This window comes from Stomoxys calcitrans, chromosome 2, assembly GCF_963082655.1.
Source record: "Stomoxys calcitrans chromosome 2, idStoCalc2.1, whole genome shotgun sequence".
Classification (NCBI taxonomy): domain Eukaryota; kingdom Metazoa; phylum Arthropoda; class Insecta; order Diptera; family Muscidae; genus Stomoxys; species Stomoxys calcitrans.
This window is the reverse complement of record NC_081553.1, coordinates 133,797,984-133,813,497: the sequence shown is the minus strand read 5'-3', so window position 1 is coordinate 133,813,497 and position 15,514 is coordinate 133,797,984. Positions and strand designations below refer to the sequence as shown.

At 39.6% G+C, this 15,514-nt stretch overlaps 2 protein-coding genes across 2 annotated transcripts; both read right to left on the bottom strand.

Annotated features, from left to right (window-relative positions):
- Positions 1–1,788: 1,788 nt before the first annotated feature.
- On the bottom strand, positions 1,789–3,007 carry LOC106096072 (uncharacterized). The gene is made up of 3 exons (XM_013263618.2): positions 2,771–3,007; positions 2,356–2,691; positions 1,789–2,295 (listed from the first exon to the last, which is right to left on the bottom strand). The coding sequence occupies exons 2-3, from the start codon at positions 2,688–2,690 to the stop codon at positions 1,947–1,949; spliced, it is 684 nt and encodes a 227-aa protein (XP_013119072.1). The 5' UTR covers position 2,691; positions 2,771–3,007; the 3' UTR covers positions 1,789–1,946.
- An 8,489-nt stretch (positions 3,008–11,496) lies between these two features.
- Positions 11,497–12,882, bottom strand: LOC106096070 (signal peptidase complex catalytic subunit SEC11A). The gene is made up of 4 exons (XM_013263616.2): positions 12,670–12,882; positions 12,230–12,489; positions 11,983–12,160; positions 11,497–11,907 (listed from the first exon to the last, which is right to left on the bottom strand). Exons 1-4 carry the CDS (start codon positions 12,736–12,738, stop codon positions 11,857–11,859), a joined length of 558 nt encoding a protein of 185 aa, XP_013119070.1. The 5' UTR covers positions 12,739–12,882; the 3' UTR covers positions 11,497–11,856.
- Positions 12,883–15,514: the final 2,632 nt, after the last annotated feature.

Below are 15,514 nucleotides of genomic sequence, written 5' to 3'. Positions count from 1 at the left end.
ATCCGCATGAATTTTTTCATAGATACTTATTATTGATGTAGGCCGTTAGCTGTTGCAAATTGATTATTTGGTCAAAATTGATTTTAGTTTATAATACTAAAAAAAATTTAAATAACTAAAAACTGTTTTGTGTCATCCATTAATTATTAGACTTATATTTATGCACAAAAAATGGTTTTTACAAATTTCTTTTATAGCACGTTTACATTGTCATTTTTATGATCTGGATTTGGCTAAATATCAAAACCAAATCCTGTCCGTTACGTTGCGTTTTTGGGGATTTAAGTGACATACACAAGCGTACATGCGTATACATGAATGTGCATATCACACACATCCATACACAATTCTTAAAAACAGTTGCATATTTTGGTACTTTTATCGATTACTCAGCTATGAAAGCAGGTTTATTAGGGATTTAAAAGAATATCCTGCAAAAATGGGATTTATTTTTGTTTGGTAATACCTACAAAAATACACAGGATTTAGCACTTAAATCTCGAAAAGACCATAAATCCAGATTGACCACTAAGGCCAATGTAAACGTACTTTTAATCTAATTTGGACTTTCACTTTGGTATAGGTTTTCAAAAAGTTGTTATAATTATTACTTTGTAAAATGTTAAATAATCATTGTGCGACTATTTTTTGAGAAAACAATTTTTTTATTCGGCGTTTTCAAAATTATCAACGTTAACCCTAATCGAGACTGGCATCAGAGCAAATGTGACTTATTATCGGGAAAACATTTTGGAAGCTGCTTTGGAGCAGTGGTCTCGCAAACATTTGAGTCATAGAACATGGACATACGAACAGGACTGGCACCGTCACATTAAGCAATAGTAAGCCAGTAATAGAAAAAAACTTGTTCCGCTTCATTTCGTTCACACAGTGGCTATACAATTCGCCAGATGCCAATCCGATGGACTATTTGGACCATTTTTGAGAGCACGGTAAGGACTATAACCAAATCTGGACCAAATTAAACAAGGATATAATAATCATCCTATTTTATTATAACTCCACTACTATATCCGTAGTTATATCTTAAAAGCGCCTGGTCTCGATCATATTTTATTCAGGTCCCGAGAACTCATAAACAAGTAACATTTTCAGACAATCACTCTGCTTTTTATGGGATTAAGACCCTAATTTAGAAGATCGGTCTATATGACAGCTATATCTAAATATAGTGTGATCTGAACCATATTAAGGTCCGATGTTGGGAAGCCTAAAACTACTCACTGTTTCAAATTTCAGCGAAATCGGCTACAAAATAAAGCTTTTATGGGCTTCATACCTTTTATCGGGAGATCGGTGGTATGCCATGATGCGAACAAATGGATTATATGAATGCCTTTGGTTGTCTGCTTCAACTGAAGGCATTTCAAAACATGTCTTCACTATTAGAAAAATGTCCCCACCTCGAAATAATAGTACTTTTATTTAATTCAACAATTCGGAAAAATAACACATGATATAGGATGAGGATTTGGAAAGAGCATATTATAAGAAAAAAATGAGTCGTGAGTGGTTTTGAGTCTGAGCTAACATCAGCAAAATTCTACAATTTATTATAAGAAAAAATCTTCAGTTGTCAATTTCACATCTCTTTCTTAAACGGTAATCATTCATCTTTGCATAGCGACTTAAAACTATGGATTTTTTAGAAAACTCTTCTTTTCGGTCCTTCCGATGAAGATGAGGAAAATTAAGATTCCTCGCTTTATGCATGACACTCGCGAAGTTGTACTCGCTTATCAACGAATCAAATGAAAATTCAAAAACTTTCTTTCTTTCACAAAAAAACTAGTGAAGTTTTCATTTGCATTTGTCTAACTTGTTAAAGGAACAATCCACAAATTCTACACCATTTAGCTCTTCCACATGCCAGTAAAGGTCTGAAGAGAAATCTGTGTCGAATTCATATGAGCTATTCTGTGAACTCACTTGCGGGGTGGCATACCGCGGGGTGGAGCACCACGGGGGCCAAGAACGCCCTCTAGAAGATTGGGACCTGGTTGATTTTTGGGACGGGGAGCTGGTGTCAACGATCTGGTATGGGGAGTGCCTTCCTTCTTCTTTTTCATGACGGAGGTGGCAGCACGACGTTGACGTATCTTTTCTTCCATACGAGATGGCACCATGAAACAATTTGACTCACGGTAAATGGGTTTGCGACGATCGTTCCAGGGGAATTCCCATTGAATGGGTTTGAAATCACGGCGCCATGGACGACGAGGTGTAAACCAGAAATCGACAGTCCAATCGTCCAAACCATCATCGTCAGCATCACTATAAAGATGCGAATAACAATCAAATTTCCCTCAACATAAAGCTCCACCCTCAACTTACCCTCGAACATAGACTCTGACGAATCTGTTGGAACTGCGGAACAACTGTAGAGCCTCATTGAAAGTCAACTCCAAGGCAGGTGTGTCATTGATTTGAGTTATCTCGTCACCAATACGCATGCCAGCTCTGCGTGCCAATCCCGTTGGCGTCACATTTGTAATGGTCAGTGGTTCGAACTGATCTATGCCACCGGTTACCTCAATGCCCCAAACCTTGTCCACAAAACTCATGATGCGACGATCTGTCTCCACCGTATACGTGATAAGCATTTGATACTCCACATTATCAAAAGCATCTGACGTATACTTGGGAAGCCTGCTCCTGGGATCTTTCATTCTTCAAAATAGAAAAAAAGGCAAAAGGATGATTGAAAATGTCAGTCCACTGTTCTTCATTATGCAACCTTTCAACTAACCTGTTTTAATAAAATCCACAAAACACAATTCCAAAAATTATATGGATATTAAGACACTAATGACAAAGTACCAATGGAGCCTCCTTTCAAAATTGATAGCTCTCGCCGCTTTTCGGAAGGATCTGCAAAACAATTCCTTAATTGCTTTTGAGAGATCGCTGGTCGTACACGTCGGATGCGACTGCACAACAATTCGATTCAAATTCAATTAACCAATCGATCTGCTCCGATTGATGGTATTTATAGTCCCATTGATTTCCCACCCATACCATGGGACTAATGTGACGATCGTGTCACTCATTATCACGGTCAAGATCGTTTTCTATCTAATCTGTTGCCTCGAACGTCATTGATTTCTTTCCGTATTTTAAAAGTGATTAAAAAACGGAACGCATTAATTGCACTTCTTTGCCAAAATGTTTAGGAAACAATTAAACAAGGTGTTAGTCAGACGAACCGACAAATATTCGCCCTCCCCCCCCCCCACAACAATCAGTTTGTAACGACTAACTAAAGGCACATTACAAAACAGATATAAATATAAAACAAGTAAAGGCGTGCTAAGTTCGGACGGGCCGAATCTTATATACCCTCCACCATGGATCGCATTTGTCGAGTTCTTTTCCCGATATCTCTTTTTAAGCAAACATATGATAAAAGGAAAGAATTGCTATGATATTGGAACTACAATATCAAGTTATCGTCCGATTCGGACCATAATTAAACTGAATGTTGAAGACCATAGTAGAAGTCGTTGTGAAAAATTTCAGCCAATTCGAATAAAAATTGCCCCCTTAAGGGGCTCAAGAAGTAAAATGGGGAGATCGGTTTATATGGGAGCTGTATCAGGCTATAGACCGATTCAGGCCATAATTGACACGTATGTTGTAGTTCATGAGAGAAGTCGTTGTACAAAATTTTAGCCAAATCGGATAATAATTGCTACCTTTACATGCCCAAGAAGTCAAGATCCCAGATACGATTACGCTCTCTAGTGGCTCATACGAATTGCGCTCTCAAATGGCTCAAGAAGTCAGGATTCATGATCGGTTTATATGGCAGCTATATCAGGTTATGGACCGATTTGAGTCATACTAAGTAAAGTTGTTGGAAGTCATAACAAAACTCCTCATGCTAAATTTCAGGGAAATCGGATTAGAATTGCGCCCTATAGAGGCTGAAGAAGTCAAGACCCCAGGTCGGTTAATACGACAACTATATCAGGTTATGGACCGATTTGAACCACACTTAACACAGTTATTGGAAATCATGACAAAACACCTCCTGGAAAATTTCAGCCAAATCGGATAAGGATTGCGCCCACTAGTGACTCAAGAAGTCAAGATCCAAGATCGGTTTATAGGGCAGCCATATCAAATCATGGACCGATATGTCCCATTTACAATCCCAACTAACCTACACTAATAAGAAGTATTCGTCCAAAATTTCAAGCGGCTAGCTTTATTCCTTCGAAAGTTAGCGTACTTTTGACAGACAGACGGAAGGACGGACATGGCTAGATCGACTTCAAATGACATGACGATCAAGAATATATATACTTTATTGGGTCTCAGAGGAATATTTCGAGGAGTCACAAACAGAATGTCGAAGTTAGTATACCCCCATCCTATGGTGGAGGGTACAACTATCCAAAATGTTATTGCTTTCCTTTACTTAAATGTTGTCAAAAACGTTTCTAATATTACTACGATTTATGGTTGTTAATAAAAACCGGAATAAAACGCCCAAAGTTCGGACGGGCCTAATCTTGGAGTCCAACCATGGATTCTCCTGATAATGCCACCTATTCTATTTGTTGGTGCATCTGGGTGACAATTGATGTATTTGTTGGAGCGCATATGTTCACTTTTTAACAACATTTCTACCAAATCTGATACAAATTGTAGCTTCTAGGGGCTCGAGATATTAAATCGGGGAATAAGTTTATTTTGGAGATATGTCTACTTATGACCCTATCTGAGCAAAATATTATGAGTCGGTTAGTATATCTATTCATGAACCTGTTTAAGCGGCATATAGTGTTGGTGTTGAATGACATAAGAACACTCAAAAAAATAAATATTCAAAGAAACTTACTAAATGTTCAAAATTTTGTTCAAAACCATTCAAAAAGGAGCCAACCTGGCATAAAGATGGCGGCAGTTGTATGAAAATAAATAAATAAATACTGAAAAGAGGTAACTTTCTAGAACTATGTTTAAGTTTATTCTTTATATTTCTTTTTTGGAGCACTCAAAAATAAACGATCTCCATGGATATGTAAATAGGGAAAAATTGATCACCGACAATTAATACAATACTTTTTTTTATAAGGTGATTACAAATTTTGTCATTCACACTCAGAAAAAAGTGGTTCATAGAATAAATAAAAAATGTATTACAAATAAGTAAGTCAATTTCAACATAATTGGGTTAAATTTTGCATAAAACAAAGAAAAATTGGCACATCCTTAGTTAGTTGCAAATAATTCATGAAATTAAATTTGGTGAATTATTTTACTAAACCAAAATCCTTCTCAACAAGTAAAACATTCCTTTGGTAAACAACGCTTTTATTAACTCATGACAAAAGTTTCCTTGTTTTTAGTTCAACGATAAAAACAAATTTCTTCAAGTTGAATATAAATTTGTAAAAAAATTAGTTCATAAAATTATTGAGGAAACGTGGTGCGTCAAATTGGCTCACCTTCGTCTTTCTCGTGAACAGGCATATTTTAGTCTTCTCTGGGTTAATATTGATACTTCTGAGTCTAACGATGTCATATGCCATATGCAAGACCCTTTCGGCCCTTCTGCATAGCTTGTTCGGATCCTTACCCATTAGAAGTATTATAACATCGTCTGCGTAGTTTAAATCCCTCCTCAGTCATCATCCGTAATAAGTCATTTATGGTGGTCACCCATAGGAGTGGCGATAAAATGCATAATTTGCCTTGCCTGACTTGGGTATAAATCCCACCCTTGCCTCCTGCCAGCTTTTCGGAGTATATGCAAGTCCTAGGCACGCTGTGAAAATTGTTGCCAGATGAAGCGCCAGATAGTCTTTCTGTAGTAACGCCGGAAATATTCCATCAGGTCCGGGCGACTTAAAAGGTTTGAAGCTCCCCAAGGATTTCTTCACCATAAATTCCGTTATTATAAACCTTCGATCAACATCATTATTCCAAGATTCGGGTATCTCCATGAGTCCCGTTGTATCATGTGGAAAATAGGTTTTCATCAAAAGCCTCAACATGTCCTCCGTTGTTTCTGCTCTCACTCCCATGTCGTCAACTAAGTTTCAGTTTGGACATGGGTTTTTGAGATAAACTTTTTTATCTTGGCGGCGTCGTTAACGCTATCGACCTGTTCGCAGAAAAGCTTCTAGGAGGCACACTTTGCCGCTCTGGTAATCTTATTGCGTTCCTTGTGTAATGCACATCCCAATAAACTTTCGCTTTTTTACGACGTGCTCTGTTAAAAAGTCTACGGACCTATTTCACCATAATGCGAATCTCTCCGGTCATCCAGGGTTTTTCTTGGGCTGATTTCCTTTCCCGAAGAGGACAACTATCGTCGGAAGACATTTTCCTCAATGTCTTCTATGTTTGGACAATCTAAATTATTTTGCCAAAGTCTTCTTCCGAATTCTGTCCAGTTGGTTTTCAACTTATTCCGGAAGCTTATCGGATTCGGCGCTGACCGTGCTATTCTAAACCTATTCTAAACCTAATGTAATGGTCAGAGAAAGAGTGTTCCATGGAGACTCTACAATCCTGACCCTCTTTGATTAGATTTTCCGAACATATCGTCACATCTCATACCTCCTCCCTAATCCTATTAACAAAGATAGTGGTGTTACCTATGTTAAGTGTTAGTAGGTCGTTCGTATTCTGGGCTAAGCCCCGCTTCTGCCAGGGCTTAGCCCCGCTTATTAGTGTTGGTACTACCCCACGAAATGTGGTGAGAGTTCGCATCGCACCCTATTAGTACCTCGTGTCCTGTCTGTTTTGCTTTCCTCACCAGCCGATGTAGCTCCGGCGTGGGTGGCGGTGACGAAAGGCAGATAAAATGATGCCAGGTATGCTCCCCTGTCTCCCTGTCTCACCAACGTTGACAACTCTGGGGAAAATATATAATTAAATTTTTTATGACAGACAACGCATATCCTCAGCCGAGTACCAGTGTTAGCATACAATAGTTGGTAGTTGATATGGTTCAGTCCAGAAACTTTGTTTCGGGTTGTCCATGGCTCCTGAACTAAGACAATATGAATCTTGCCTTTGCTGATTTTCTCCATCAGAGCGTGTGTAGCTCTCTCACTCCGGTGGATGTTTATTTGGATTACCTCAATTATTCGTCCCCCAGTAATTGGGCATCTTGAGAGTAGGTAATGATCTGCTCCCTGCATTTTAGAATGGATTGACTTTCCTGCCACTGCACTGCCTGATGTCATCGTATTAGGTTCTTTGCCTATCCTAGTCTTCCGACTCTTTATAAAGTCTGTAATGGTTCCATCGTCGGGTGTCTGTTCGTTAGGCTGTAATGAGTTTCCATTCCCTGTACTGCCCAATGTTTCAATATTAGATCTTTGCCTATCTTAGTCTTCCAAATCTAAAGAAAATGGCCTTCTTGGAAGTAGGTGATGGTACCATCGTCGGCTCCCTGTTTGTTGGGTTGCATTGAGACTCCTGTTACTGCGTTGCCTAATGTTTCAATATTAGGATCTTTACCTATCCTAGTCTTCCGAATCTTGAGGTCGGTGGTGGGTCCTTCGTTGGATCCCTGTTTGTTGTGCTGTGTTGGCTCTCTTGCCACTGCACTGCCTGATATTTTAGTATTAAGATCTTTGCTTTTCATAGTCTTTCCAATATTGAGAGAGGCGGTGATTGTATCATCGTATAGCCCCCTGTTCGTTGGGCAGTATTGAGTCACCTGCCACAGCAGGCCTGATGTCTCAATATGAGGATTTTCGCCTATCCTAGTCTTCCCAATCTTGAAAAAGACAGCTTTGCTCCCGTAGTGCGCCATGGCTTTAGTCTTAGCCAAACTTGTCACGGAGATTTGATCAATGCTAACCACAAAGAGAGTTCCTTCCTCCTTCTCCTCCCTGTGGAAGACCTCCCACTTCTCGGTGACCAAACCTTGGTTTTGCTTGCCCAAGAATTCCAACATGCGTTCCGTTGCAAATTTACTGCCCCATCCCTTGATGAAGACCATAGCCTTTGTGAGCTGGAGGATATGCATCTTTCTCACCAGGTCGAGCTTAGCTTTGCGCCCTCCCAGCGTGAATACCTCTGACGAGCTGTTTGATCAATACATTCCGCCGACGCAAAACGCAGCGTAAAGATGTCCCCTCTAAACTCGCAGCTCATCATTTGTATGGGTGGACCCTCTACAGAGTTCCACATATGTTCAAAAATCCGATCGTTAAACAGATCTTCTACTTAGGACCGATGATCTGGTGGAATCCTACCGGATATACAGACGATATTGATAAGTCAGCTCATCTCTGTTGTGCTTCTTTGCCACTCTGGCGTAAGAGGGCCGGATTTCCTTACCATTCTCAGCGCCCATCTTCCCCTTTGTGATGGCTGTGGCCTCCTATTGGAAGTCAAAGTCCTCCATGAAGACTCAGAGGCCGTTTGCGCTTCCTTCGTTCCTGTTCCAACTTTGTCTACCTCCGCAGGACACTGTCTGGAGTCTCCATTGCGGGATGGCTGGCTTGGTTTTCCAAGAGTACTTGAAAGCGGGGAGCTCTTTTTCTTCGTCAGTATTTTAGCAGTGTTATACTCTTCGGAAGATCTGATTCTTTTTCCAGCTTCCGTAGAAGTGCTTGGAATGTCAGTTCTATCCCTTCAATCATCCTGCACTTTCGCCCGATTACGCTGCCGGTACATACCCCTCTGTCCCCTTCGTCGTGCACCGAATCGTTTTCTCGGTCTGCTTGTGAGCATAGCATAGCCATCGCTCACTTCTGCCGTCATCCCGATGCCCTCATCTCTCGATTCGGCTGCGATGACTGTTTTATTGACACAGTCGCTGTCTGAATCCGAGTCAGAAAAACCACCTTTACTTAAAGGCTGAGAACGAACTGTGCATTCCTTTGATTTATCCGTCTCTTCCATTGACGACTAGTTGTGTGCTTGAAGCATTACTCAACTACTGGTGCCAAGGCACCCTCACCTATAGGAGGGGTATGACGCCACCACCGCAGATGTTGAGTCTTTGGAGTCGATTTCTAGCCTACTCCAAAAGGCTTACAATTTTTTTCGAAATAGGTAGTTCCTATTCCGAGATACGGATAAATATTTTTTTTTTTTTTTTTTTAGAAGCGAAATAAAAAAAACGTCCGCTCCACTCAAGGGTTACAAAATAAAAAAAAAAAACAATTATTATTTAACAAAATACTTTATTAGGAGATGAATAAAAACCACAATTTTTGTTATTAAATAACAATTTAATTCGTAAATTAAAAATATGTCCAACGAACGTATGCGTCTTTTACCAATGACTTGCCATGATAAAAAAAAACGGATTTCAATGTCAAAAATAATAAAATACTTAACGCGAAAAAACAAGGGAAAAAATTCATAAGCTCGCCCGAGCCAAATATTAAACATCCACAATCATAGGCATATTTCTCACCCGGAGTTCGGTATGTATTATATATATATATTCAACTAAGATTTAATGTGGACCGTAGTAGGAAAGAATGTATGAAAGTCATTGTTACCCAACTATCCGAACTTCAGGAAAATCGGTCAAAAAATAAGCCATTTATGAGGCCATGAAGCTCAATCGAGAGATATATCTATATAAAAGGTTTATCCAAATACGGTGCGAATAAAAGGAGACCTTATTTAAAAATGTTTGGAAAAGTCGAACAAATTGTGTAAAAATATTCCTTTCCTGAGCTGAGGACGGTAAACAGGGTGATCATTTATTAAGGGGTTGTAGTTTGAAAATGGGCCTCTAAAATCGAACTGAACCCCACACTGGGTAAAAAAATAATCTATACCAAGTTTCAGCTCTTAATAGTGTGATTATATCAGAATAGGGATATGTTTTTGGATTGTCTCGCCAGGATTCGCGCCCGAAGATTGAAATTAATAGGCGGTAATTTCTGTGCCACGGAGGCCATCAACGCAGTACAGATTACTATTTATCCACAGGCAGGGTAACTTCGAAGGTAGACTACATAGGACAATATATTGATATATCTTCCAAGTACAAGTTATTTCTGTGTCACGGAGGCCTTCAACGTATTACAGATTACTATTTCGTCCATAGGCAGGGTAACTTTAAAGATAGGCTACATCAGAAAATATATTGATATATCTTCCTCTTAATCCGATCAGAAGGGCGCAGAATAACCATTTTTTACTCGCCACTAAAATGTCGACTGGAAAATCTAATTTTTAATGGTCCCTTAAGGCGGCATCGAATTAAAGAATACAAAAAAAAAAAAAAAATAATATTTAATATAAAGATTTCATTAAAGCGGCAAAGTGGTACGAGCAAGTTGTTGATGGCCGTTTTCTCCATATGTACTTGTATTGCAGCGCAGTAGAAGAAAATATGAGCATTAATAATGATCCGCATGGATGCAGTGGAAGAGATCTTGGCGTCATCCTTTTCAAACCTAACCCCACCTACCCAACTTTTACACAAATAAAATTATTATTTCGTTGGACCCACTGCCTTTAGCGATTTGGCACCAATGATGACTTCGGTACCATCGTACACGGTGAATTGTGGTGGAGAAAGGGCTCATTAAACAGTAACCTTGTTACGACTTTTATAGTCGCTACCCACCTCATTATAGCGGTCATAATGAGAATCATATGATCTCCCAACATATTTCTTTGGTCGTTTATTCTCAAAAATATGCGCTAGACGAACTTAACTCCATTGTTGCGCGTACAAAAAATTTTGCCCAGAACATTCCACTAAGGAACAGGGCCAAACTTCGCACATATCAATGAGTGCAATCCGATTCAAGTTTTAAGCTCAATGATAAGGGGCCTCCTTTTTATAGTCGAGTCCGAACGGCGTGCAGCAGTGTGGCACCTTTTTGGAGAGAAGTTTTACAAGGCATAGAAACTGACGAAATTTGCCAGCAGGAAACCACCGCTGAAAATTTGTTCTGATAGTCTTACCAGGATTCAAACCCAGGCGTTCAGCGTCATAGGCGGACATGCTAACCTCTGGGCATTCAAGTACATTTTTAAAATCATTAGTGTAAATGAAATATCACCCATGTTTACATTTCCATACATATGTATATCGCCTAATATTTGTGAATGCCTCTACCCAAGTTCCAAAATAAGCTTAAGTAGCCACAGCACAACTGGTATATCCCATGGCAGCCGATTGTACGTACCGAATTGGTCCGATTGAGTCATTCACCGCCAAAGACTGCCGCCTCAGTGTACAACACACTGCTACAACAACAATGTATAGTATCAAAAAAAACTACCCAAGTCGCTTAAAGTCTTCATCTCTCATTGTTCCGATACAATATCAAGTTTTCGGATAAATCAAATTTTCATATAAGCGTCGATCCACAAAATGCAACAAATCCTGTATTTGTAACCAATTTATACTCCCATCAAACGATTACTTCTTATAACAAATTAAAAACATTGTGTCACATCATTTTAGCTGTTGGAAGCCGGTATTTACATATGTATCTATATTTTCTACAAAAAAAAAGACAACTCTTTTATAGTTTTTAATGTTAATAACTTTAATGTGTCTTCTTCAAATTCCTTGTATACGAAATGCAATTACTTTTTTTCGATAGGTGTGGTTGAGTGAGTTGCTGATTCCCACTGTTGCTCATGTTTGCCAATCAAAGTTTGAATTTTATAATTTAGAAGTCCAACAAAACTGAAGACCATGTGAATGTGACGTTATCATTTGGTTATATTTAAGGCATAAACGAGATGGGGTTTGAAAAAAAGCTCCAACTTATTTATTTTATATTACGTTGTCTAGAGAGTTTTGTGGCATTTGTTGTTGTTTTATTGGATCAAGTCTTAGAGATGATTTTACAAAATGAAATCAAAGGCTGCGACCTATTATTCACGATGCAGCAATACGAAGATAGCTAAAATCGATAAAATTGCCCACTAAAATGATAAGAAAAGAAAGAAATGTAAAAAAGGATTAGATTTGTATGCAAATGGTGTATGTATTGAATTTACCTTCACTTTGGGGTATTCGTTCATGAATATCGTTATTATACCAACATAAGGCAAGAACCCTCTGGCCCTACCGACAATGTCCTTCTTTGTCAACCACAACTGCCCAGGTGCATATAAGCCTCGATCGTCGACGTTGTTGTTGTCACCCTTTGTCAAGAATTTCACTGATCCATCTCCCCTGCAAAACAAAAATTTAGAACACCATAACCATTAAACATTCACTAAATACTTGATAGAAGAAATTTACTTTTCGTGCAGTTTAATGACGCGATGGACTATAGGAATGTCTCGGCCTTCAACTTTGAAGACAACAATTTCTCCCACACGTACAGGCTCCTCTTTGTAATTGGTAAGGAACAAGAGATCACCGCGATGAAATGCAGGCTCCATACTTCCACTTAACACTACAACAATAGGACTCTCGCTCCCGGTAACTACCATCAACCCCTTCCAGATCATGAGGGCGGAGGACACTATCATGGCAAAACTTAGGAATTGATACAAGGACTGTGTGGAAGATTTAAAAAATCACAAGCAATAATCAATATCATCATTTCGCTCCAAAGGAGAAACATATGACCGCTGTTCCACTTGTAATACACACTTGACACAACTAAATGTGTGTATTACAGTTGGTGGTTAGGTGCCGTGTGGCTTTTGGTTGATGCCCAATGTGTTTTTGCTTACCTGACGTTTATTCATTCGCTTGAAGTCCTGTATCATTTCGTCAATTTGCAATGTTTCTGTTAGGCCCATGGTGCTTCTTTTTTCTAACCTAAACGCTATAAAAAGATAACTTAATTATTTCTTATGGAGTTTATCCTTTAGATTTGCAAATCTTCTGTGACTTGTAAAGCGGGTTGTTTTTAACCACGTCAACTTGATAACGTTGCCATATCGAGATACGGCAATGTTGCCGTTTATTTTTCTCGCTGTTTTGTTTTAACGCAAACAGCTGTGTTGAGACCTATGAATCAACCGATAAATCTGCAGATATTTCGTGTTTAAATTAAAGCCTAGTATTGACCAAGATATATTCATTTATAGGTAGTGGCAGTTGCCCAACAACAAAATATTGAGGGCACTATGTGTCAAAATCAGTGGTTAGTGTAACTCTGATTTTGTATATGATATTAGTTCGCGCCATTTTTCGTTGTTTGTGCGTGTTATGGTTCTTCACTTCGCGAGAAAAAATTTTACTCAGCTGTTTACGGTACACTCCTGGTAATTATGTCGTGAATGGTTCATAACAATAATACACCCACGCAGCCAAAACTCGTTGACAGATAGTGCACTTCGCGAGAAAAAATTGTACTCAGCTGTTTATGGTACTCTACCTGGTAATTATGTCATGGTACTGACTTTGACTTTTCGCCCGAACAACTTTCAAAACGCATTATAAAAAAGTGGTTGTTGTTGTAGCAGTTTGTTGTATTCTATCTTTCGTCTGCTTGATTCTGTTAAGTATCCCAATCCAGGAACTCTGCGAATAAGATGGGGTGCTTCCACAGGGATCTGGGTCTGAATCGAGTGGGTCTGGCAGGGCAGTTAAACAGGTGACGTGTATCGTGCGGTCCCCTGTTACAATCTGGACATCCACGTCGGCATCAACACTTGATCTGTTGGAGTTGAGGCGGCTTCATCTGCCGGATCGTAATCGAGCCAGAACTACTCTGGTTTGCCGGGGGAGGTGAATTTCTTCGGGTACAATGGGAGGCGGTCGTTCTCCATGGACTACATTCACCCGGCAGCCATTTACCGCATATGCTACCGTGTCTGCATGAATGTTTTCTAGACCTGCTTGATCTAGCGGTTCTCTCTTGTAGCGCAGAACCTCACGATCTAGATCATGTAGATCTACCTTAAGGTAGACGATCCCAATGCGTCTGGAGGGGATGGAATGGAGGATAGGTAGAGGTTATACAGTGACTGAGATATCACCCCACCTTGGTGAATTCCCTGTTTCACTATACGGTGCTCCGACTTCTTATCCCTAAATTTCACAAATGACTAGCGACCACACAGATAATTCGCATCCCATCGTTTCAGGCCTGGCTGGAGGGACATGTTGACGATGTCCTCAAATAGTTTTTCATGGCTGACCGTGTCGAATGCCTTCGATAGGTCCAGTGCCACGAGAACCGTCCTATCACATGGCCTGGGCTGATTGAAGCCACGGCAAATGTGTGCGGTGATGGCATGCAAAGCAGTTGTTGTGCAGTCTTCGAAACCCATGTTGATGCTCGGCAAATGGAAATTCCCCTACGATGCTCGGGAGGAGTAATGCCTCAAGCGTCTTTGCTATTGGTGAGTGAAGGGAGATGGGTCTGTACGACTCCTCCAAGCTAGGGTCCTTTCCTTTCACTCTGCCCATTTTCCAGACATCGCGAACTATAAGAGTGTTCAAAAACACGTTGAGGACAGTAGTAAGGCATGAAGATCCAGATTCTTCAACATCAATGTAGAGACTCCGCTTGGGGCCTAACGCCTTGGATCCGTGGCGCCAGGATGACATTCGTAACTTCGTCCACGGTAAATTGTGATGACTGTACATCGGCTCGGAAACCACGGATAGCGCGAATGGCACTTCTCCTTGCCCTCTCACTCTCGGGATACACAATAAATTGACGGTTGAACAACTAGGCACATCTCTTCGGATCAGTCACAGCTGCGTCGCCAAAAGTGACTGAGGTCCTGTCATCCCGTCTACCGGGGTTCGAGAGTAACTTAACAGTAGACCACAGCTTGCCTAATCCGGTGCCTAAGTTGCATTGCTCAAAGTGTTCCAGCCACAAATTTCGCCTATGTTCGTGGAATACCCTGTTTATTTCCAGATTCAGCTCGCTAATTCTGGGGTTAATGGCCGACAAACATTTTGGCCAAATGTTAATCATTTGTGGCTAATCAAGTATATTTGTGCTGTAATTAATCGTTTTTATTCGCAAATAACTTTATTTCATGTTGCATGGAGCTATTAAAACTAGAGTTGGGTAGTTCGGGATGGAACTAGTTCATTGCAACTTATCCAAGTATGGAACTGCTCGAACTAGTTCCATCTCTTTCCTTCTTATAGTTCCTTTTTTTGCTCCCTTTTGTTAATTTGTAGACCAGCAAATTGACATGCCATATTTTTCAGCTTTATACCACAACTAAATTAAAGCGTCAACTTTTTTAATGGACAACAACTGTGTCGTTGTGATTTAGGTGAAAGGAAAATAAATTATTTGTGGCAACCACATTAAATAAATGTGGCGGCACAAATAAGGAAACATGGTGACATCCATACATTATTTTTTTTATTGTCAAAAATATACATTGTTTTGATACCCTCGATTTTTGTTTTTTTTTTTTCAGCATCGAGACTTAATACGTTTAAAATAAAGTACAAAAAAAGAATTTTAAATTCAATTACATATACAGTCGGAATGTTTGTAAATATGTATGCCATTAAAAACACTAATTTTAAGGCACAAAGCAAAATTCAGCTCATTTTTTTATTTTGTATGAAGGAATTAAAAAGGGGGGTCCCAAA